At 37.9% G+C, this 24,534-nt stretch overlaps 2 protein-coding genes across 17 annotated transcripts in view; one reads left to right on the forward strand and one right to left on the reverse strand.

The window, feature by feature from the left end:
• The window catches only part of DNM3 (dynamin 3), a 569,293-nt gene that overhangs the window by 240,087 nt on the left and 304,672 nt on the right, over positions 1–24,534 (forward strand). For all 16 annotated transcript variants that reach the window (XM_045049388.1, XM_045049394.1, XM_045049389.1 and 13 more), the window contains exon 12: positions 691–761. In XM_045049388.1, coding sequence (XP_044905323.1) covers positions 691–761 — 71 coding nt within the window. The remainder of the gene's footprint in view (positions 1–690; positions 762–24,534) is intronic.
• LOC102900071 (cytoskeleton-associated protein 2-like) lies at positions 8,819–11,573 on the reverse strand. The gene is given in 3 exon segments (XM_045049395.1): positions 8,819–10,933; positions 10,935–11,122; positions 11,125–11,573. Coding segments are annotated over 3 exon segments (2,043 nt in total). The 5' UTR covers positions 11,339–11,573; the 3' UTR covers positions 8,819–9,292.

The following is a 24,534-nucleotide window of genomic DNA, read 5'->3' on the forward strand; positions in this document are numbered from 1 at the left end:
GGGCTTGAACTCATCAACTGCAAAATCATCACCTGAGCCCAAGTCAGGCCGACTGAGCCACCCAGGCGCCCTCAGAGTGCTAGTTTAGATAGTAGGGAGGATCCCTCTAATGAAGTGATCTTTTAGCAGAGACCTGACTGAAGTTTTGCTTTGATAACCAGGCCTGTTGATCTTGAGGAAGTTTTCTATTTATTTGTATATTGCCTTTTTGAATTGGTTGATGAGATGTTACTCCTGCTTGCCTAGAAGGAGCTTAAAGAGGTAGAAGAGAAGAGGAAAAACAAGAGATAATATTGTTATTTCATGGCTAATATATAGTGCCTACAGGAACAGGAAGCTCTGAGCAGCCCGTCATTGGTACACATGTATCCTTCTTTTGAACATTATGCCTACATTTTAGAGGACTAGAATAATCCTACATTCTGTGTTAAATTAGCAGAGTCCATGCCTATAAACTATAAACATGTTATCTTCATGTGGGACTCAGACTTTTCATGTAGACTTTTAATTTCTGAATTTAGAGTAAAAATTGTGAGTCTAATGAAAAAAAATTAACGCAACTTCTCATTTTAACTGAAGCATCCTTTTAAGAATTAAATAAAGATAAATAATTTGTAGGCAATTACTCAGTTTTGTGTTTGAGAATATTTACGATCAGTTTTCACTGAAGGGTTTCTCTTTAACTTATAGGTACTGCTACTGATTGACATCCAAGTCTCTTACATCAACACCAACCACGAAGATTTCATTGGATTTGCAAAGTACGTAAAACAGTTGATTGCCACATGCTTTCCTCCTGATGGTTTGTCTAGAATACACATTGTGAGTTTCCTACTACAACCATATCTCTTTTTGAGAGCACATTCTGTGTCAGGATTAACTCTGAGTCAACCACGTAGGAGGTCTGAGCCTCATGGCCATGAGGCCATGTTTTCTCGATAAAGTAGTTGGCTCCTTCATTGTGCAGCATGTGAAGTCATATGTGTCTTAGATATTCATTGTTTTTGGATGGTGATCTGCAGTTTGTACTTGAACTCTCATAGATAAGCAGTAACAGATGCACATTTAAAATATGTTTGGGAACACTTTCTCACATAAATTTGAAACATCAAATGCAATTCACAGGATACAAGCTATTTTATCATCTCTAATTCAGAATATAGAGGCCTATTTTTTTTTAAACTCTCCTTTGTAAACTTAGATGGAATCTTTTTAGATGAACATTCTCTTTTCTACAAACTGTGTACACTTTATATAAACTTGTCTATATATTGCTATTCTATCATACGTGTATTCTATTATATTCTAATATTCTATTGCTGTATTCACAGATACTGTCATGTAGATATGCTTTGTTATTCAGGGTTGGTTATTCATCATGTGACATTTTCAAGACCCCGAATTCACCATTTTTCCTGCCCTTTAGTGGAACAAGTTTTTCTTTGCTTTTAAGGAATTTTGATTCTAACTGTAAAATATATTTGGGGCATGTACAGGGTTCCAACTTCAGGTACATAAAACGTCTATTTTATATAAAATACAAGGCAAAGGGGCCTATGTACTGTTACTTGAACCATATATTTAAGAATAAGGACAAATAAGAAATACAACACAGCAGAATGTAAAACAAATTTATTTAATTACACTCTGACTTAGAAGCAATGCTATGTAGATTATGTGATGTAAACTAAACATTGGCCTGAAGAATAATTTATAGACATGTTTTAGGGAGCAAAGGCCTAATTATCCAACAGACAATTGTCTCATTCTAAACTTGGCTGTCCTTGTGATGGCTTAACCAAAGGTTTATGTATATTTTGCATCCATTGTGTGGTAGATTAGTTTTTCTCAACTATTTTCTGTCCGTGACCTCTGTGTAAAGTTGTTAGAACACAGTGATTAATATGTTCCTTTGGTCAGTTGTCTTTTTAGCCACACTACCAACTCCAGCTTTGAGATAGGTATTTTCTCCACAGGCGCTTCACACAGACCTGTTTCCCTCCCTTTTAACCCCTGTGGCTGTCACCATATGTACTGCTCAATTCCTTCTGTGGAATCACTGGTGGGAAGAAATCGAGACTCTGATACGCTTCTCTATCCCTGGGCTTGGAGGGGGAACCTGAGAATTTCTGCCCGGTTTCCAGCATAGTCTGTGAACTCCATGTGGCCTGTGCCAAGCTCTACACTAGTTGCTAGGGGCAAAATATATAAGAAAAAGAAAAATAATTTTCTTTTGTTTTTAGGAGCTTGCCCAATAATTGAAAAGTAGAGAGAAACACATGTAAAAAGTTATGCTGACACATTCTCCACTTACTTCACTTGCTTCTTTGAGGAATCAAAAAGAACAGCAAACCCTTGAGTCATTTGAAATAATGAGAATGCTGCCTTTAATACTGATTTTTATTGGTTACAAATGCCAGTTAGGTTCTTATGAAAATGTAGCAGATGTAGATGTAAACTTGACACCATAACTTAAAAGTGAAAAGGATGTTGCAATGCTGCCCTGTTGTGGTACCTGATTTAAGGAGGAAACGTAAAAAAAAAATCATAATGAGTTTGGAAGGATTCACGTTTTTTTGAATAAGTTTTGTAATCAGTACTATGATTTAAATTTCACCCCTATAGTCTTCTGGAACCATTTCCCCCTAGATTACTCTTTTATTTATTTTTAAAGATAAATGGTCCAGTGTTTATTTTCTCCAGTAAATTTCAGTATTTTCTACCTCAGAAGCTGTTCAAACACAGTATTATGTGGACTGGATTTTCAAAGGCATGTAGTTTTGCAAATGTAAATACTTTCAAATTCAGCCTTTTGGTGCAGTCTCTCTGTAATCCAGGTGACTGCCCCACTTTTCCAGCAGTGACATAGACTATGAACATTTATGATGGAGAAAAAAGAAGCATTGTTCAAACTGCTTTAGAAACCTAGCAACTTTGCACATTTTTCATCTAATTTAAAATGCACATCTAAACTTTCTTTTAAGGGACTGATCTGGGAATCAACAGTCTGGATATTTTTCCCAGGGTTTGTCCCTGGTGAGCTTTGGGTTTTGGCAAGTTGTTTAGCCTTTCTGTATCTCAGTTTACTGCTCTATCAAATGGAGTAATAAGCAATCCCTGTCTTGTGTACCTTTGAGGGTTGTTGGAAGATCAGATTATTGAAGTTCTATGAAAGTGCTTTTGAAAACTGTGGTGTAGCCTGTAAAAGTGAGAGTTACACACACACACACACACACACACACACACACACACACACACACAGAGTGAGGGAGGAGAGCAAGAGAGAGAGAGAGATACACAGAGGAATTTGATTACTAGTTGTACCATTTTACTTTATTATGAAATGTATGATGCCTGGAGTATGATTGCTACTGGAATTTTTTTTAGTTGCTGATATTGTCTCCAAATGAGACTCAGAGGTAAGTGTTCTTTCCATTTGTATGCTGAAGCTGGAGTATATTTCAGTGTGACATGGGATAATTATGAATATGAAGAAATGTTCATTTCAAAATCACTTAAGAGGTTGTGGTATTTTTTTGTACTTTTAAAAATTAAAAAAATATGGTTGTAGCTATAAATCTTAAAGTTGGCAGGAATGCTGTTTCCATCAAAGAAGAAAAGTCAAGCCATATTTGAAGACAATTATGTAAGTATTTTTAAGTTCCAAAGATAGAAAATTAAGGTCTGGAGTTGAGGAAAAATAAGCATTTATTTCATGAGATTTTTAGAGAGTTGCCAAAAGAGGGGGGCACCTCTCAGATTTATAGGATGGTGATAGACATAGCATTTTACACACACACACATAAACTTTTTTTCAACTGGGATGACTGTTGTTCTAAAAATTAAAAAAAAAAAAAACAAATTGTTAAAACTAGATTAACAGAATATTAGTTCTCAGAGTAGCATTCAGAACATCTCAAACTTCTCCCTTCTGCTATAGACCTTATTCTGCTCTGCTGAATGTGTGGAACTTTTTTTTCATCTCCCAGCTATTTGTTAAACGTGGACCGTAAAATATGTACCATGTGTAATGTGTCCAAGTAAGCACTGCTGTAGGCTTGCTTTGGAATTTCCTGATTTCTGAAAGCTTGATCTTTCAACTGTAATATAGTTTCTGAACCTAAAAGTCCTATATTTCAGGAGAAAATGTCAACTTTCCTCATGACTTAAAGATTTTAACTTATCATTCTTCTCTGTTGGAAAAAAAACCAACCGTACATTCTGTTTTTTTTTTTTACACAATACTAGTTCTTGTTATTTAAGAAAGCAAAAGCTAGTCCAGTTCTTTTATTCACTTCTTCTCATTTTCCGTTATCCTGCTATATTTGAGTAGAAAAGCAAACGTGTTAGCAGAATGCCTTGGGAAGTGAACTTTCACGTTCTTGTGTTCTTCTTCGTTTGTTCTATGGGCACAATTTGCCTTTCTGAGTTACTGAGACTTAGGAAGTTCAGTGGTTTAAGAGAAAAATGGGCTCCAGATACAGACCGTTAGAGTAATATCTCTATGCCACCAGCAGCAGCCCAAGGTTTGTTTTTCAATCTGCTGGGTGGGTAGATCTCAACACCTGTTTTTTCATGGTTGAAATGATATAGTGTGCAGATTTCAGTTCTTGTTACATGAGTACCATGAAAATTCTGTTGGTTGTAATATTCATTTTATCTCTTTCTTGATCCTCTGGAATGTCTCTGTTGCCATTTTCCTGAAGGTGGTATATGGGAACCTTGGCATCAAATTCCAGAGCAATCTGGGTTTTTCCTTTTATGTTCATTTTTTCCCCTCCAATACATAACTGCATTCTATCATAATAGGGTTTCTAGTTCCTATTCTTACATGAGAATGTTCTCTCGCTTGTGGAATCAAAATTTAGGTATTGTAGCAAGATTGTTCTTTTGATTCTTATGCAAATTCAGGAATTGCTTGCTTACCGGGACTAGTACCAGGTAGAAATACAGGGTTGAACAACTCACAAGGGCATCATTAGTATCACCAATCAAATAAGTTATGAATTCTGTTTCAAGGACCATTTTAAAAATAAGCAGACTTCAACTTTGCTCTTTCATTCTCAAATCTGTTATGTTGAACTTTATCTTCATCCTTAAAATGGATCTTAAGAAGTGAGTCATCCTTTGATAAGCCCCCAGGTTCTGGAGGGTGTTCTTGCATAATATTTAGCTTGTGATGACTTCACTAAATACCCTGCAGGGGGAATTGACATCATGTAGTTTTCTTCTCCTTTTGGCTTCAATCTGATTGGATGGAGCCAGGCCGGCATGTGATAAGCTGCACTCTTGGGACTCTCAGCAAGTGTTCATAATCTTCTTGGGATAATGTAAAAGAACATTCTGAAAGAGCTTCTTAACTCCAGAGTGATGTTGTCCAATAGAACTTTCTGAACGGGTGGAAATACGTTATAATCTGTGCTGTCCAATACAGTAGCCACTAGGCACGTGTATCTATTGCATAGCTTAAATGTGGCTCACAAAACAGAAGAGATAAAACGAAATGAAAATTAAATTAAGTTTTAATTAATTAAAGTTTGATTTTATATAGCCACATTTGGCTACCAGCAACTGTATTGGATAGTATAGTCCTAGAGTATGGTGAATCCAACTGATTGCTCTGAGTCCTTCATCAGTGAGCCATACTTTACTGGTGGGTTGGTGGTGGTACAGTGGTAGCTACTGGAAGAGAAGAAGGAGATAACTTTGTTAGCTGCTGCTAAGCAAATCCGAAGTTTTAGGAGTAGGCAGTCAACTCTTTGAATGCTCTGTCACCAGAGTGTAAAGGATGGGCCTTTCCCTTAAACTGCTTTAGTCCGTATGTTGCCATTTTACTAGTATTTTTTCTATCGTCATTACTACTAAAGTTTCATCTAATTCCAAGTCTCCTCTGCAATCTAAGCATAGTGGTGCAGGGAGAGGCATACCCTAACATTTGCCATGGAATCTGTGTCTCTGAGGGACTCCATTTCCTTGATTCACTTGAACCCTCTATGGATTGACTTAAGAGTCAATCTTTGACTGTGACTCTCCTTTTTTCTTTCTCACTTCTTTTTCACTTTTCAGCCTACTGCAGTCCTGTTTCTACCACACTACTCTACTGAGACTGCTTTTGGCTGAGACAAACAGTTAATCCAATAGACAATTCTGAGTCATTTTACACCTTAACCATTTCTTGTTGAGGTCTGTCCCTTTGCTTCAGTACCCCTCCACTGGCTCCTGGTTTCCCTTTCTGTTCTAGCCACTCCTTCTCAGTTTTATTTTGGAGCTCTTTGTCCTCTGATCATGGCTTAAAAACTGGTTTTTTTTATCACTATTTTTTAATAGATCTTCTTCTTTTCTCACTGCACCATCCCTGACCGATACCTCCCACTACAATGGTTTCATTTACCACCTTTTTCTGATGATTCTAAATCTAGAACTGTATACCAGAGCTTTTTCCTGGACTGTGTACCATATTCTACTACATACTAGGCATCTTTACTTGTATAGCCTATGGAAACCTCAACCAAATATTCCTAAATTAAACTCATCATGTGATCTTAGAATTTACTCCTCCTCCATTGTTCTTTCTCTCTGTGGATGGTACCTCCCAGTTGTTCAAACCAGAAACCTGAGCATCTCTCTACTCCTTCTCCTCATCTTTGTTTCCCACCATCTTTACCAAGTCCATTTGATTCTGCCTCTGTAATAGCTTTTGAATTTGTCTATTTCTTCCTGTCATCATCACTAATGTACTAAAGTTAGCCTTCTCTTGCCTGGGTTACTACAATAGTCTCCCTGCCTCTCGTCTTGTTCATTATCATTCTTTCTGGGTCGCCCTGTTATTTTCAGAATAAAGTCTAAATTCATTAGTTTGGTTTCCAGGGTCCTGTAGAATCTATCTTCTGATTACCTCTTGAGCCTATTCTATTGTCACTATTTCTCTCTATCCTATTCCCTAGCTCTGTGCTCTAGCCAGACCACTGTGTACTGTAGTCTTGCTGCAGCACATGTCTGTGGCACACTTTGTCAAATTATTTAAATTCCCTGTTGCAGAAAACCATTAATAATCTAGTTAAAAATAACCTTGGTATCAAACTATGATTTCATAAATATTTCATAAGAAACCACTCTAAACACTGGGCTAGGTAATGTCAGTGGTGAGAGAGGTAAAGATACTAAGATCTATGCAACACACCATCAGCCATCAAGGAGCATAAGTTGTTGGAGGGGAGTTAGAGACCTGCCTATAATGAAGTCCTGTTTATATAATTCAGGCACAGACCGAGAGCTTTCAGAGTTCCTGGGAAAGAAAGATAACTGGAACCTTCTAAGAAGGCATAATCCAGAAATGGTACCTGATTGACTTTGAAGGTTGGGCAGGACTCCAACAGTCAGAGGGAGGGGGTTGAAGCTGGCTGTTTCCTGTCTTCCTTGCTTAAGAGTCAATACTACCCATTTCAGGGAGGTAATTTTTACTAAATCACTGCTTTGATCATGCCATTTGCTGGCTCTGAAACTTTGAATATTTTTGCTGCCTCTAAGGTAGTGGCCAAATTCTTCATAATTGGCCTCAACATACAGTTATTGTACTAGATGGCTTTTAAGGTCATTTTACAAACCTGAGTCTATGATTATATAATTCCACCATAATAGTTTTACTTTCCACAACTTCCCTACATGCCTCGTTTTTCTACCTCCTGGCTTTGCTAATACTACTCCATTCTCTTGGAATGCATTTGGTTGTCTTCCTTTATTACAGCTTAACCTCTTTTCAAGTTTTCTGTGAAAATCTTAAGTCACATTAGACCAAAATAATCTTTCTTTTCTTTGAACATTTGGAGCAATTACTATGCATAGGACTTATTTGGAAAATGGTCACACGCCCCCTTGGCACTCTCTTTTATTATTTGAATCTTTTATTATATGTGTATGTGTATAGAAATGAATATGCAGAATAAATTTTGAGCTAAAAGGTAATATGGGTTTTTTTTCTTTCAGTGAATTTCATTGTACTCTTATTTTTACAAAAAAAAGTTTTTTTTGAAATACAGATATATTTATTTATAAATATTAGGTACACAGTTTATAAAAGACTAAAAATCCTCTCTAGGACATAGAACAAAGATAGGTGCTATTGTACAAACTGAATGAGTGAACATAAGACTGTGATTCTTAAGCACATTTATATTACACACAGTTTTAAAACTAACATATCTTTGAAGCTGTAGAATTGGTAGGCGATGTATTTAAGAATTAGTTCAGAGACTTACAAAACAGTTTTATTGGTGATATTTATGTGTGGGGAGAAGAAACTGTTTATCGCATATAACTATCACATTTCAAGGGACATGACTTAACAGGAAAGTTTTTATAAGAAACTATTAGTTATTTTAGAAATTCTACCTACATTAGAATAACATTATATATTCCTGCTCTAATTCCAACTATATCAAGTGAAATGATAAAATTTAAAATTGTAGCATTTTAGATAGTCAAGTTACAAAAGGAACTAAAAAAAGAAAGTCAGATTGAAAGTTTCAAATACCCACTGAGTTCAACACCTTTTCTTTCTTAGTACAAAGTATCTGCTCTTAGACGTGGGGTATTCAGTTAATTACCCTTCCTGGTGACCTCAGCTACAATAAAAAAGAAAGAAGCCAACAGAGACCACAGACTCACTAGTACTGATGGAAAACGATAGTGAAGAGCCAAAGCACAACAGACCACAGCAGTCTGGGTAACAACAACTGGGTGGAAAAGCAAGCTAAATCTTCCATGTCTTCACATTTGAAGGGAGTCACTCTACACATTACAATTACTGACTTTTCGACTGATCTATAGAATCAAGGAAAGGCAATGAAAAGTCAGCATTCTGTTTAAAGGCTGGCATGTATATTATACATTTCAAGAACAAGCCTATGCAAATATATCAATTTTATCTAGAACACCTTTTCTGATGATGCAGCATTACTGTACTTATATTTAATGACTAAAAATTTATCTCTAACTTAAGACGATTAAAAGTGAACAAGTCAACATTATGATGAAACCTGTTTATAGCCAAGGAATATAGTAAACTACTTGACAAATTTACCATCTTAGAAACTCCCTCTGCTAAGATCGAAAAGGTAGGATTAGCTCTCTGCTGCCCAGAAGGCAATACCTGCTATAAGGTATTGAACATCAGTAAGAGAGCTTACTGCCATGAATACTTAGGTACTTGGCCCACTCCTAAGAGACACCCAAAGCCACAACAAGCAAACAAAATACCCCAGGAACAATAAAAACCCCATTTCTCATCATCACTTTATTTCTCTTCTGCTGTTCCAGGCTCTGAGAACATCGGGCATAGTGCTGAATTGGGACGGCATACGAAAGCATCGGTTTCACCTCCCAACTCTGTTAATTGTTCCAATGAAGACACACAAGGATAATGGTCTTTTAACATATCTGGCAATTTAGAAGTCTTCTCTTGAATACGTCGAGAATGTCTCACTGGTGTTAGAAACTTTAGCTCTTTAAATGTAGAATCTGTATTGTCAAACTGTATCTTCTTTTTTACACTTTGTAGGTATGGTGTAGTAGACACATTATATTTAATTAAGCAACTCCCCCTGGTTTCTGTACTGGGGGTTTTAACATCATTGGTTGAATCGTTTGTTTTGTCATCTTGCTCTTTTTCATCATCCTGGAATACCACATTTCTAGTTTTCTTTTCCATTTCTGGTTTTCCTGACTCTAGATTAACCCCTCTATCTTCAGTGCTGACTTCATGGATATATTCCTTGGTTGCACAAGCCTCCTCAACATTTTCTCCATATTTAACTTTTTCTTGACTCTTCATTGTCAGAATATCTGCTATGGTATGTCGCATCTCTTCAATAGGCTGAGCGCCCGCCAGAATGGCTTTCTCATAGATTGTGATAATGTTTTCAATAGGACTTGTGAGTGGTTCAGTACGTGCAAGGCATATCCAATATTTAACAAGCTTTTTGGCATCCGGAATATTTTTAATCAGGTCACTCAGTATGACCAATATTTCTTCTTTTGGGCATCCCTCACTAATCAGGTTTAGGCATTCAGAAAATGTCTTGTTCACTTTTTCGGTAAATAATCTTTGTTCATCTTCTTCTACCATGGTAGTCCAAAAGGACCCAACTGGGTTTTCGTGTTGCCCTTCAGGCTCCGGCTGGGTAACTCCTGAGCTAGGAGGCCTTTTCAGGACTTTCCTTTTGCCAGCTTTCTACTCACTCAGACGAGCTTTTCTCTCTTCTGCTGTTTCTTTGGGCTGAGCTGATCTATCAACAGTTGCTTTTGCTATTGTATGCCTGCGAGGGTCAACGTTTTTCGACTTTTCTATCAGTTTGGTGTTAGAAGATGAAACAGGCCTGGCTACGATTTCAGACTTCACGCTTCTTGTTAGTGTCTTCTTTCTTTCTATATCCTGAGAACCTGTTTTGGCACTAGATGCAACTGTGTTTAATTGCACTAACTCTTTCTCGTGAGGTCCTTTCCGAATCATAACATTGGCCGAGCTTCTACCGATGCCTGGTCTCACAGCGTCCTGAGCATTGTCGCGGTGACTTCTAATAGGAGGTCGCAGAAGCTGTCTGTTCTGAATTGTAGTGCTCACAAGTTTAGTGGTAGTCATCACGTTAGAGGCTCTATCGCTTTTCGCTGTCACACTGCTGCTGTTTGTGCGCAGAGGTTCTGTAGCTTTAGGGACTGTAGTCAAAAGTTTCTTTATTGCTGCAGAACTCTCATCTCTGATTTGTAGAGGCTTTCTAAATGAATTAACCTTAGACTGAACAATTTGGCCATGGTAAGATCCACGCACAAGCTTCTTGGACATGTTAGCATCTTGCTTTGGCTTTTCTGTCATTATTTGTTTCTTTTCATTGTTGTTCTTAAGATGAAACACTTGGCTTAATGTCATGTGTTGACCTTGGAGGGTCACCTTTAATTGGTACCAACTGCCCAGTTTGATTATTATCCTCAGAATTAGGTGTATCAATTGCTATAGTTGAATTGGTTAGTTCATTAGGAGGCCTTAAAGGAATACAATTTTTTTCCATTGTTACATTATTTTTGCTCCCAGGAGGTCTACTGACATTTTCTTTACCAGCCATTTTTGTTTAAATTTCAGAACTTTTGTCTCTTCGTGGACCTGGCCCTCAGAGGTCATCACTTTCTGGTCTCTACTGGATATGTGATTTTCCTCCTTGTATGCAAAAAACGTTTTTCTTTTTAACATAAGTTCCTTGAGTTTCTGTCTTCTTTGTTCTCTGAACTTGGGCTGGGCCCTCTGGCTCGGGGGCAGTTGTAGCTCCCGGGGCACTGCTGGGGTGCTCATGGCTGCTGCGGGCGGAGGATGCGTCTCGGCCCTGACAGTCCCGCACTGCTCAAGCCAAGGCAGCGGCAAACTCTTTTACAAAAATTTAAACCTCTTATTATACCATTTTAAAATCATTAGGTCTTAGAAAATTAAACTGAATAAACCTAATGTGTATGTTTGGCAAAACCTTCCACAATGACTTGTGTGTAATAGAAATTTATATAATTAACAACAAACACACAGAGTAAGAAGATATAAGGTAATTAATATCCTACATTTGGAACAGAAGCCCTTTTTTTTAGCTTTCTTTTATATCTTCGTATATTTATTCTTTTTTTAAAATTAAATTCTAGTAACACAGTGCAATATTGGTTTTAGGAGTAAAATTTGGTGATTCGTCACTTACATACAGCACCCATTGCTCATCACAAGTGCCCTCTTAGTACCCATCACCCATCTAGCCCATCTCCTACTTGCCTCCCTCCATCAACCCTCAGTTTGTTCTGTATCATTAAGGATCTCTTGTGGTTTGTTTCCCTCTCTCCTCTCCCCCACCCTTTACCGATGTTCACCTGTTTTGTTTCTTAAACTCCACATGTAATAAATCATATGGTATTTGTCTTTGTCTGGTTGACTTATTTCATTTAGCATTATATATTCTAGCTCCCTCCACGTCATTGCAAATGGAAAGATTTCATTCTTTTTGATGTCTCAGTAATATTCCCATATTATATATTATATATATACACACACACATACACACACGCATGCACACATGCATCTTCTTCATCCATTCATCAGTTGATGGACATTTGGGTTCTCTCCATAGTTTGGCTATTGTTGATAGTGCTGCTATAAACATTGGGGTGCATGTGCCCCTTTGAATCTGTATTTTTGTATCCTGTGAATAAATACATAGTAGTGCAGTTGATGGATCATAAGGTAGTTCCATTTTTAGTTTCTTGAGGAACCTCCATACTGTTCTCCAGAGTGGCTGCACCAGTTTGCATTCTCACCAATCGTGCAAGGAGGGTTCCCATTTCTCCACATTCTTGTCAACACCTGTTGTTTCTTGTATTGTTAATTTTAGCCATTTTGACAGGTGTGAGGTGGTATCTCATTGTGGTTTTGATTTATTTGTCCAGCCATCTGGATGTCTTTGGAAAAATGTCTATTCATGTCTTTTGCCCATTTCTTAACTGGGTTATTTGGTTTTTGGACATTGAGTATGGTAAATTCTTTACAGATCTTGGATGTTAACTGTTTATCAGATACATCATTTGCAAATTATCTTCTCCCATTCTGTAGGCTGCCTTTCAGTTTTATTGATTGTTTCCTTTGTAGTGCAGAAGCTTTTTATCTTGATGCAGTACCAATACTTCATGTATTTATTCTTATAGAGCTTATTCTATGTTATTTGTGTTTTGTGTATGTATCTCACTACCTACGCTAGGAAAATTGGAGGCTTTTTCATGTTTATATCTTCTAGAGTGCCTTGAAGATAACTTGGTGCCCTAAAACTTTTGACTTACGTCAAATTAAAGGATTATATATAGGTATGTTTTCAGTATTGCAGATATAACCAATTAAGGTACCTATCACCAAGAATATCTCCAAAGGCTTAAATTAACTTACAAGTCCTTACATGGTTTCTCATGAGTACATTTTAATTTTTATTTATTTATATTTTTAATTTAATTTATGTTTTTAGTTTATTTTTTAAAATTCAAGTATAATTAGCATACAGTATTATATTGGTTTCAGGTGTACAATTCTGTACATTTCTCAGGGCTTATCAAGATAAGTGTACTCTTAATCCCCTTTATCTGTTTCACTCATCCCCCACCAACCTCCTCTCTGGCAACCACCAGTTGGTTCTCTTTATTTAAGAATGTTTTTTATTGTTTGTCTCTTTTATCTTTGTGTGTTCATTTGTTTTGTTTCTTAAATTCCATATGTGAGTGAAATCATATGGTATTTGTCTTTCTCTGCCTGACTTCAGTTAGCATAATACCTTCTAGGTCCATCCATGTTGTTGCAAATGGCAAGATTTCATTCTTTTTTTTTTTTTTAAATTTTTTTTTCAACGTTTATTTATTTTTGGGACAGAGAGAGACAGAGCATGAACGGGGGAGGGGCAGAGAGAGAGGGAGACACAGAATCAGAAACAGGCTCCAGGCTCCGAGCCATCAGCCCAGAGCCTGACGCGGGGCTCGAACTCACGGACCGCGAGATCGTGACCTGGCTGAAGTCGGAGGCTTAACCGACTGCGCCACCCAGGCGCCCCTAGATTTCATTCTTTTTAATGACTGAGTAATGATCCAGTGTGTGTGTGTGTGTGTGTGTGTGTGTGTGTGTGTGTGTGTGTAAAACATCTTTATTCATTTATCTATCAATGGAAATTTGGGTTGTTACCATATCTTGACTTGTGTAAATAATACTGCAATAAACATAAAAGTGCATATATCTTTTCAAATTGTGTTTTTGTTTCTGTTGGGCAAATACCATTTAGTGGAATTACTGGATCATATGGTAATTCTATTTTAAATTTTTTGAGGAATCTCCATAATGTTTTCCTCAGTGGCTATACCAGGCTGCTTTCCCACCAACACTGCATGAGGCTTCCTGTTTCTCTACATCTTCACTAGTACTTATTATTTCTTCTGTTTTTGCTTGGAGCCAGTCTGACAGGTGTAAACTGATATTTCATTGTGGTTTTGATTTGCATTTCCTTGATGATTAGTGATGTTGAGCATCTTTTCATGTGTCTGTTGGCTATCTGTATATCTTCCTTGGAAAAATGTCTAATCAGTTCCTCTGCCCATTTTTAAATTGGATTATTTGGTTTGGGGTGTTAAGTTGTAGAAGTGCTTTATGTGTCTTGTATATGTACCCTAATAAGATATATCATTTGCAACTATCTCTTCCCATTCAGTAGGTTTTCTTTTCATTTTGTTGATGGTTTACTTTCTGCGCAGAAGCTTTTTATTTTGGTGTAGTCTCAGCAGTTTAGTTTTACCTTTGTGTCCCTTGCCAAGGGACACATATCTAGAAAATGTTTCTATAGCTGATGTCAAAGAAGTTACTGCCTGTATTATTTTCCTGGGAATTTTATGGTTTCAGGTCTCACATTTAGGTCTTAAAATCATTTTGAGTTTATTTTTGTGTATGTTATGAGAAAGTGGTCCAGTTTCATTCTTTCACATGTAGTTGTCCAGTTTTCCCAACACCATTTGTTGAAGAGACTATCTTTTTCCCTTTGTATTTTCTTGCCTCGTTTGTTGTAAATTAATTTAACATAAAAGCATGGGTTTATTTCTGGGCTCTCTTTTCTGTTCCATTGATCTATGTGTCTCTTTTTGTGCATGTACCATACTGTTTTGGTTATTACAGCTTTGTAGTGTAGATATCTTAAAGCCTAGGATTGTGATACTTCCTGCTTTGTTTTTCTTTGTCAAGATTACTTTGGCCACTCATGGTCTCTTGTGGTTTCATACAAATGTTAATATTATTTGTTCTAGTTCTGTGAAAAGTGCTATTTGTATTGATAGATCTGGATTGCATGCAATCTGTAGATTGCTTTGGGTAGTATGGATATTTTAACAAAATTCCAATCCATGAGCATGGAATATCTTTCCAGTTGTTTGTGTTATCTTTAATTTCTTTCATCATCGTTTTATAATAATCAGAGTATGGGTCTTTCACCTCCTTGGTTAAGTTTATTCTTTGGTATTTTATTCTTTTTGGTGAAATTATAAATGGGCTTGTTTTCTAAATTTCTCTTTTTGCTATTTCATTATTAGTTGATAGAAATGCAACAGATTTCCACATATTAATTTTGTATCCTGAGTCTACTGAATTCATCTTTAGTTCTAGTAGTTTTTTGTGGATTCTTTAAGGTTTTTTCTATATAGTATCATGTCATCTGCAAATAGTGACAGTTTTACTTCTTCCTTACAATCTGGATACTTTTTACTTCTTTTTGTTGGATTTTTTGTCTGGGTAGAACTTTCAGTACTATGTTTTTCATTTTGGTTTTTTTTTTTTAAGTTTATTTATTTTGAAGGAGAGAGAGAGAGAGCAGGGGAGGGGCAGAGAGAGAGAAGAGAGAGAATCTCAGGCAGGCTTTGTGCTGTCAGTGCAGAGCCCTATGTGGGGCTATAATTCATGAACTATGAGATCATGACCTGAGCTGAAGTCCAGAGTCAGCCGCTTACCAACTGAACCACTCAGGCATCCTCTAGTACTATGTTGAACAAAAGTGGTGAGAGTGGACATCCTGGTCTTGCTCCTGTTCTTAGAGGAAAAGCTCTTGGTTTTTCACTATTGATTATATTAGCGGTGTGTTTTTCACATAAGGCCTTTATTATGTTGAGGTGTGTTCCCTCTAAACCTACTCTGTTGATAGTTTTTATCATGAATGGATGTTGTAGTTTCTCAAATGCTTTTTCTGCATGTATTGAAATGATTATATTGTTTGTCTCTCGTCAGTGTGATGTGTCACATTGATTTATTTGCAAGTATTGAACCACTAGAATAAATCCCACTTGATCATGGTGAATTTAATGTATTGTTGAATTTGGTTTGCTAATATTTTGTTGAGGATTTTTGCATCTATGTTCATCAGAGATATTGGCTTATAGTTTTCTCTTTTTGTAGTGTCCTTTTCTGGTTTTAGCATCAGGGTAATGCCGGCCTCAGAGTGAATTTGGAAGCTTTCTTTCCTCTTCTATTATTTGGAATAGTTTGAGAAGAATAGGTATTAACTCTACTTTAAATGTTTGGTAGAATTCACCTGTGAGGCCATCTGGTCTTGACTTTTGTTCGTTTTGAGGTTTTTGATTCAATTTCACTGATGGTAATGGGTATGTTCAAATTTTCTATTTCTTCCTGATTCACTTTTGGAAGGTTATATGTTTCTAGGAATTTATCCATGTCTTTTAGGTTGTCCAGTGTGTTGGCATATAATTTTGCATAATATTCTTAATAATCCTTTGTATTTCTGGGGTATTGTTATTTCTCCTTCATTTCTGAATTTATTTATTTGAATCCTCTTCTTTTTTTGATGAGTCTGGGTAAAGTTTTATCAGTTTTGTCAGTGTTTTGTCAGTGTTTTCCAAGAACAAGTTCTGGTTTCATTAATCTATTGTTTTTTTATCTCTATTTCATTTGTTTTTGCTCTAATTTTTATTATTTTCTTCCTTCTACTAGCTTTGAGCTTTGTTTTTCTAGCTCCTGTAAGTGTAAGATTTAGGTTGCTTATTTGAAATTTTCCTTGCTTCTTGAGGTAGGCCTGCACTGCTATAATCATCCCTCTTTGAGCCACTTTTGCTACATCCCAAAAATTTCGGAACATTGTGTTTTCATTTTCATTTCTCTCCATGTATTTTTGTTTTATTTCATTTTTGATTTCTTGGTTGATGCACTCATCATTATTTAGCCTCCATGTATTTAGGTGCTTTCCACATTTTTTCTTGTGATTGATTTCTATTTTCATACCATTGTGGTCAGAAAAGAACCATGATATGATTTCAGTCTTTTTGAATTTGTGGACCCTTGTTTTGTGGCCTAACATGCGATCTTCTCTGGAGAATATTTCATTTGCACTTGAAAAGAGTATGTATTCCACTGTTTTTAGATGGAGTAATCTAAATATATCTTTTAGGTCCATTTGGTTTGATGCGTCATTCAAAGACACTGTTGCCTTGTTAATATTCTGCCTAGGTGATCTGTTGATGTAAGTGGGTTGTTACAGCTCACTACTATTGTTGTATGACTGTCAGTTTTTTTCCTTTATGTATGTTAATGGTTGCTTTATGTATTTAGTTGTTCCTATGTTGAGTGTACAAATATTTATAATTGTTATATCCTCTTGCTGGATTGTTGCCCTTATCATTATGTAGTGTCCTTCTTTGTCTTTTTTATAGTCTTTGTTTTAAAGTCTGTTTTGTCTGAGAAACATATTGCTGCCCCAGCTTTCTTTTTGCTTCCATTTGCATGGTAAATGCTTTTTCCACCCCTTTACTTTCAATTCCCCTTTACTTTCAATTTGCATGTATCGTTAGGTCTGAAGCCAGTTTCTTGTAGTTAGCCCATAGATGGGTCTTACTTTTTTTTTTTTTTAACATTTATTTATTTTTGAGAGACAGAGAGAGGCAGAGCATGAGCAGGGAAGGGGAAAGAGAGAGAGATACAGAATCTAAAGCAAGCTCCAGGCTCTGAGCCATTCGTTGGCACAGAGCCTGACACAGGGCTCGAACTCACGAACTGTGAGACCACGACCTGAGCTGAAGTCGGAAGCTCAACCGACTGAGCCACCCAGGCACCCCGATGGGTCTTGCTTTTTTATCTGTCACCCTGTGTCTTTTGATTAGAGTGCATTTACATTCAAAGTAATTATTGACAGGTATGTACCTATTGCCACTTAGTTACTTGTTTTATGATTGTTTTTGTAGTTCTTCTCTGTTCCTTACTTCTCTTGCTCTCTTCCCTTGTGATTCTATGGCTTTCTTTAATGGTATGCTTGGATTGCTTTCTCTTTTTCTCATATCTGTTCCAGGATTTTAGTTTGTGGTTACTCTTCAGCACATATAGAACATTTTACACATATAGCAGTCTATTTTAAGTTGATGGTCACTTAATTTTGAACATATTCTAGAAGCACTAAATTTTTACTCTCCCCTCCCATGTTTTATGTATATGATGCCATATTTTACTTTCTTTTATTTTGTGAATCTCTTGAACTGATTTTTATAGATATAATTTATTTTACTGCTTTTGTGCTTTAACCCCCATACTAGTTTTATAAGTGATTAATTTTTATTATGTTTGTATTTTACTGTGAAATTTTTTCCTTTCACAATTTTCTTTCTCCTGAGTATGGGCTTTTCTTTCTACTCAAATAATTCTCTTCAATGTTTCTTGTAAGGTTGCTTTAGTTGTGATGAACTCCTTTAACTTTTGTTGTCTGGGAAATTCTTTATCTCTCCTTCTATTCTGTATGATAGCCTTGCTGAGTGTTTTTGGTTACGGGTTTTTTCCTTTCAGCACTTTGAATAAATCATGCCACTCCCTTGTGGCCTGCAGAGTTTCTGCTGAAAAACCAGCTGATAGTCTTCTGGGTTTCCCTGTATGTAACTGAGTTCTCTTGTTGCTTTTAAAATTCTCTCTTTATCGCTACTTTTTGTCATTTAATTATTATGTGCCTTCATGTGTACCTTCTTGGGTTGATTTTGTTGGGGGCTCTCCATGCGTTCTGGAATCAGGTATCTGATGCCTTCTACAGATTAGGGAAGTTTTCAGCTATTATTTCTTCAAATAAATTTTCTGCCCCCTTTTCTCTCTCTTCTCCTCCTGGAATCCCTATAATGCAAATGTTATTATGCTTGATGATGTTGCTGAGCTCCCTTAACTTATTCTCAGTTTTATTATTCTTTTTTCTTTTTACTGTTCAGTTCGCTTTCCAGTACTTTGTCTTCCAGCTTTATGATCCATTCTTCTGCCTTCTCAAAGCTACTATTGATGCCTCTAGTGTATTTTTAATTTTATTTAGTGAATTCTTCATCTCTGATTGGTTCTATTTGTTTTCTATCTTCTATCTTTTTGTTGAAGGTCTCATTGAGAGCCTCCATTCTTAAGTCCAGTAAGTATCTTTATGACCATTACTTTGATTTTTTTTAATGAGGCATATTGCTTGCCTTTGTTTCATGTAGCTCTTTTGCTGTGATTTCGTCTGTTCTTTCATTGTGACAAATTCCTCTGTCTCCTCATTTTGTTTCACTATGTTTGTTTCCATGTATTGGGAAAGGCAGTTATGTTTCCTGGATCTTGAAAGTAGTGACATTATGAGGAAGAGGTCCTATGGTGCTCTGTGGCACAACATCCTCTGTTCACCGGAATCAGGAGCTTCAGGGGTGTCTCCTGTGTGGGTTCCATGCACCCTACTGTTGTGGTCAAACCTTGTTTGCCTTCAGTCCAGTCAGCTGCAGTGGCTCACTTTACCTGTTGTGGGCAAGATTTGGTCCCTGTGCTGTTAGGAGGCCAGTTGGAGGTCCCTGTGGACTTGTAGCTGGGTGATGTCAGCAGTCAGGCCTGAGGACTGTTTGTTAGGGCTGCAAAGTAATCTCAAACTGCAGGGCTCTCTCCTCGCGCTGCCTCTTTGGAGGTTTTTGTGGTGGGGGTTGCTGGCAGTGAGACCAAGACCCTCTGCTGGGGCTGCAGATGCACTGATCAGCAGGGCACTCTGTCCAGCCTGCCAGGGGTAAGGCCAGCTGCTGGGGCTGCAGTGGGATTGGTGTGTGTAGTTTCTTCCCCTCTCACCAGGGCAGGAGTCACCTTGGAGTGTTGCCAGCCCCTTTTGCGGCCGCTTGCAGGATGAGATGCAGGAGGAGCCACTTTGGAGGGACTCTGGTAGAATGAGGCAGGTTGGATGGGCTGAATCCACAGGAGAATGCAGGGGTGAAGTGCACGGTGTCAACAAGCTAGGTGGAGGGTGCTCAAGCTGGTTTCCACAGGTGTCTGGCTACCTAGGCTTGGGTCAGGGGTTGGCGGGGCAGTGGGAAGAAATGGCACTTGCCAGCTCTTTTGTTCTTGGAGACGTCTCCTAAAGCTCTCTGTCACTCCAGCATGCATTCTGAGATTACTAAATAACTCTCCTGCCCATAAACCCCATGCGCTTTTCAAACTGCTGCTTCTGTGCTATATCTTGGTGGGATTGTTTGTTGTCCTGTCTCATTAGGGCAGAGACGCAGTTTCTTATTGCTTTCCACATCTCCCAGAACTAAGCCTGCCGACTTTTAAAGTACTGGAGTTAAGCCCCACTGGTTATAAAAAAACTCATGAGGTTAAGCCCTACTAGTTTTCAAAGCCAAATGTTACGGGCACTTGTATTTCTAGTGCCGGTCCCCTGTGCCTGGGGTGCCTGGGATGGAGTCTGTTTCTCTACCTTTTCCGTGCTTGTAGTGTCCCTCCCATCTGTGATTAGTCTCACTGGGAGTTTGGTTTCCCACGGTGTCTTTGCCCCTCCTACCTTTTTTTGATGTGGCCTCCTCTCTACAATTAACTGTGGAAAGTCTGTTCTGCCATTCTTCAGGTCATTTTCTGCTTTGGTTGTGCTGATGTGGCTGTTACTAGGTATGTTAGTTGGACCAGGTGAGGTTAGGATCCTCCTCCTCTGCCATTTTCCCAGAAGTCTTCCCATTTTTAAATAAATATTTTGAAAAGCTTTCAGTTCAATCATCATTGCATATATAAGAGTTAAGATAAAGAATGTTTTCTAACTAGACAGTTTGGTTTTTATTATGTTGTTTATGGGGTAACTTCAAGTACCTAAATGCATCATTAATAAGTATTTTTATGGGGCCAGTTGCTGTGAAAAGATTATTCTTTAGGTCAAAAGTACAGTTAATTTAGTGTTTGTTTTAACACTAATATTTGAGATTGGCTTATAAGATAAATCTTTTTCTTTTTGCATATTCTTGGAATATGGTAGATCCTAACTAGGATTGCAGAGTAGATAAAGTTTCTGTCAGTGCAAAGTCTCTTCACCTAATGTCGGTCATAAGCTTCTGAAAATAACTTTGCATCTCAAGGAATCTTGGATGTAAAAGGAACCTAAGAGGTGCACGTGGGTGGCTTCAGTCTGGTGAGTGTCAGGCTCTTGATTTTGACTCAGGTCATGATCCCAGGGTTGGGGGATTAAGCCCCACGTTAGGCTCTGGGCTAAGTATGGAGCCTGCTCAAGATATTCTCTCTCTCTGTCTCCCCCTCTGACTCTCTCCCCTGCTCATGTACATGTACTCTCCCTCTCTCATTAAAAGAAATAATAAATAAAAGGAACCTAAGAAACAGCTACTCCAGTCCCCCCACCCTTTGTTTCTTTCTATCTATACACGCAAATACACACACACACACTATAAGAGCCATATATATTTTTTTTTTATTAAGGTAGCACAGGGAGTCATCAACAATCTCTGGCTTTTGCTTTATGTTCTGTTTTGTTCTCTTATGTGATTTAAGGGGACCTACACATAATTCAAAGGTCCCCAATAGTTTGCCTACTTTAAACACCCATGGATCTATCATAGTTTGAAATGATCATAATAGTCAGTGATTTATTTTAAAACATGTCCCCTTAAGAAAACCCTAAAAGAGGGGCGCCTGGGTGGCGCAGTAGGTTAAGCATCCGACTTCAGCCAGGTCACGATCTCGCGGTCCGGGAGTTCGAGCCCCGCGTCTGGCTCTGGGCTGATGACTCAGAGCCTGGAGCCTGTTTCTGATTCTGTGTCTCCCTCTCTCTCTGCCCCTCCCCCGTTCATGCTCTGTCTCTCTCTGTCCCAAAAATAAATAAACGTTGAAAAAAAAATTAAAAAATAAAAAACAAAACCCTAAAAGAGAATTATGGTGGTTGGAATGGATGACCATTGCCAGGAAGATGGCATGGTCATACTACAATAGTAGCTGTCCCAGTTCTTCCCAGAAGAGGAGAAACCTGCAGTCCCTAGAGAAAGAAAGCATGGCCAAAATCTGAAGCCCCAGGGGAATAATACGTTGAGACACACTCCATGCTTCAGGGCCTGGTGAGAAGCCAGGAGTCAGTGTGGAAGCATCAGACCCCTGGCCACAGCCTAACACAAAGTTTGTCTCCTTTAAAATTTCACCACAAAAACCTGAATAATTTAAATTTGGATGATGTAGAGAAATGGTTGGAGAGAGATGAATTTCATAGTGATTAAGGGAAGCAAGCATTTAACTAAAAACTAGTAAAATAACAATAATGAGGAAAGAAGAAGCTGAAACCCTGAAATTAGCAAATTGAAAAACAACTGAAAATACACACATAATATCTTAAGGAATCATATGTTGTGTGACCTTTTATCACTGGTGCCTTCCCCAGCCTCATTTGAATGCAGTATATATTTCTTCACGAGTTTGAGTAAGGAGAAGCAGTTTAAGAAGAACTGGAGATTATAAAAGATTGCTATTTTGAACAACTTTTCTGAATGTGTGATTTGTGCTGTGCTCCTGAATCATAATATCCCATCACTTTAATTTTTTGTTTGGGGTGCCTGGGTGGCTCAGCTGGTTAAGGTCTTACTCTTGATTTTGGTTCAGGTCATGATCTCACAGTTTGTAGGTTCGAGCCCTGCATTGCACTGTCAGTGCAGAATCTGCTTGGGATTCTCTCTCTCTCTCTCTCTCTCTCTCTCTCTTTCTCTCTCTTCCCCTTTCTCCCCTCCCCCACCTTCACTTTCTCTATCAAAATAAATAAAAATAAATAAACTTAAAACAATGTTGGGGCACCTGGGTGGCTCAGTCGGTTGAGTGTCTGACTTCGGCTCATGTCATGATCTCGCAGTTTGTGAATTCGAGCCCTGAATCGGGCTCTGTGCTGACAGCTCGGAGCCTGCTTCAGATTTTGTGTCCCCCTCTCTTGCCACCCCACCCCTGCTTGTACTCTGTCTCTGTCTTTCAAAAATGAATAAACATAAAAAAATTTTTTAAATAAATTGTTGATTAATGACTTTAATCTACTTTTTCTGTTTTAGACTATTTCATCAATCTCCAAAACAGCTTCTATAAACTATTAAACAACCAGTGAGAGGATTCAGTTATTACTAGTCTTCTCAGAATTACCAATGACTTGTGTTTTCTTGTATCAATAGGTGTTTACTCATGGATTAGCTGAAAAGAAAGCCTTCAATTCTTTTGACAGAAACAGTAACATCACATAGAAATATCTGGGCTCTGGGGTTAAATTGTTGGGGTCATATCAGGCTCTTAACGCCTCTTTGCTCATGTTATAATGATATCAGTCTCATTGGACTTTTCATTCAGCAGATATTTGTTGAAGCCAAAGTAGTTTCTAGGCACTGGGGATATGGAACAGGCAAAACCCTCTGCTTAGAAGGAGCTTACATTCTAATGGAAGAGCACAGAAAATAGACACACAAATCAGTAAACTATATAGTATGTTTGAAGGTGAAAAGTGCCATAAAGAAAAATAGAACAGTATAAAGAGGATGAGAGTCCTGGAGGAGGGAGGCATGCAATTTTGAATAGGGTGATCATAGTAGGTCTCACTGAAAAGATAAATTTGAACAAAGACTTGAAGGAGGTGCTATCAAGAGCCATGCAGATGTATGGGGGAAGCATATCAAGGCTTCAGGTGGGAGTATGCTTGGTAGGCTCGAAAAAAAGAACGGAGTCGGTGTGGCTGGACCTCTCCAGTGAACAAGGTGGGGAGAGTTGATGATGCAAAGAGGCAGAGGGTGGGGGTCAGTTGAGTAGGGCCTGTACCATTGTAAGGACTTTTACCCTGAGTAGAATGGTATTGCATAGTAGTATAGAATGTTTTGAGCGGAAGAGTGGCAAGGATCCCCTTTTTAAAAGGATCACTCACTCTGGCCTCTGTGTTGAGAATCAATGTTAGGGGGACAAGTGTGGAAACAGAGACCCGAGTAAGTGATCACAACCACACAAGTAAGAGAGGACAGTGGCTTGGACGAATGTGCTAGCAATGAAGGTGGTAAAAAGATGTTGAATTTTATTTTATTTCTTTTTAAAAGACTTTTGTTTTTAAGTAATCTCTACATCCAACATGCGGTTTCAACCTATAACTCCAAGATCAAGAGTCTCATGCTCCACCACCTGAGCCAGCCAGGCACCCCAAGCTGTTGAATTTTAATACATTGTTGAATTTTAAATACATATTAAAAAGTAGAGTCAATAGCATATGCTCGTGATTGGATATGGAGTGCGAGAGAGAGAGAAGAATCAAGGATTTTGGCTTAAGCACTTGGAAATATGGAATTGCCACTAATTGAGGAGGGGAAAACTGTGGTGGAGCAGGTTTTAAGGAAGAGATCATAAGTTCAGTCTTGGCACATTAAGTTTGAGATGTGCATTAGACATCAAGTGGAAAGCGTGAGTTGTCAAGAACATTTACGTGTCTGGAGCTGGGGAGAAAGGTCCAAGCTAGAGATCACTGTAGGAGTTGTCGGAATGTAGAATTCAAAGCATTGAGTTTGGGTAATTTCACAGAGAGTTTGGGATCTGGAATCAGACTAATTGGTACTTATTAGCTGAGTGACTTTGGGAAAGCCACTTTGCTTCTCTGTGACTCATTTTCTCCATCTGTAAAATGAGAAAAATAATAGTAACTATCTCATGGGTTAAAATTGAAATTTAAATCAAAATCACTAATACCTACAAAG

Source organism: Felis catus, chromosome F1, assembly GCF_018350175.1.
Source record: "Felis catus isolate Fca126 chromosome F1, F.catus_Fca126_mat1.0, whole genome shotgun sequence".
NCBI lineage: Eukaryota > Metazoa > Chordata > Mammalia > Carnivora > Felidae > Felis > Felis catus.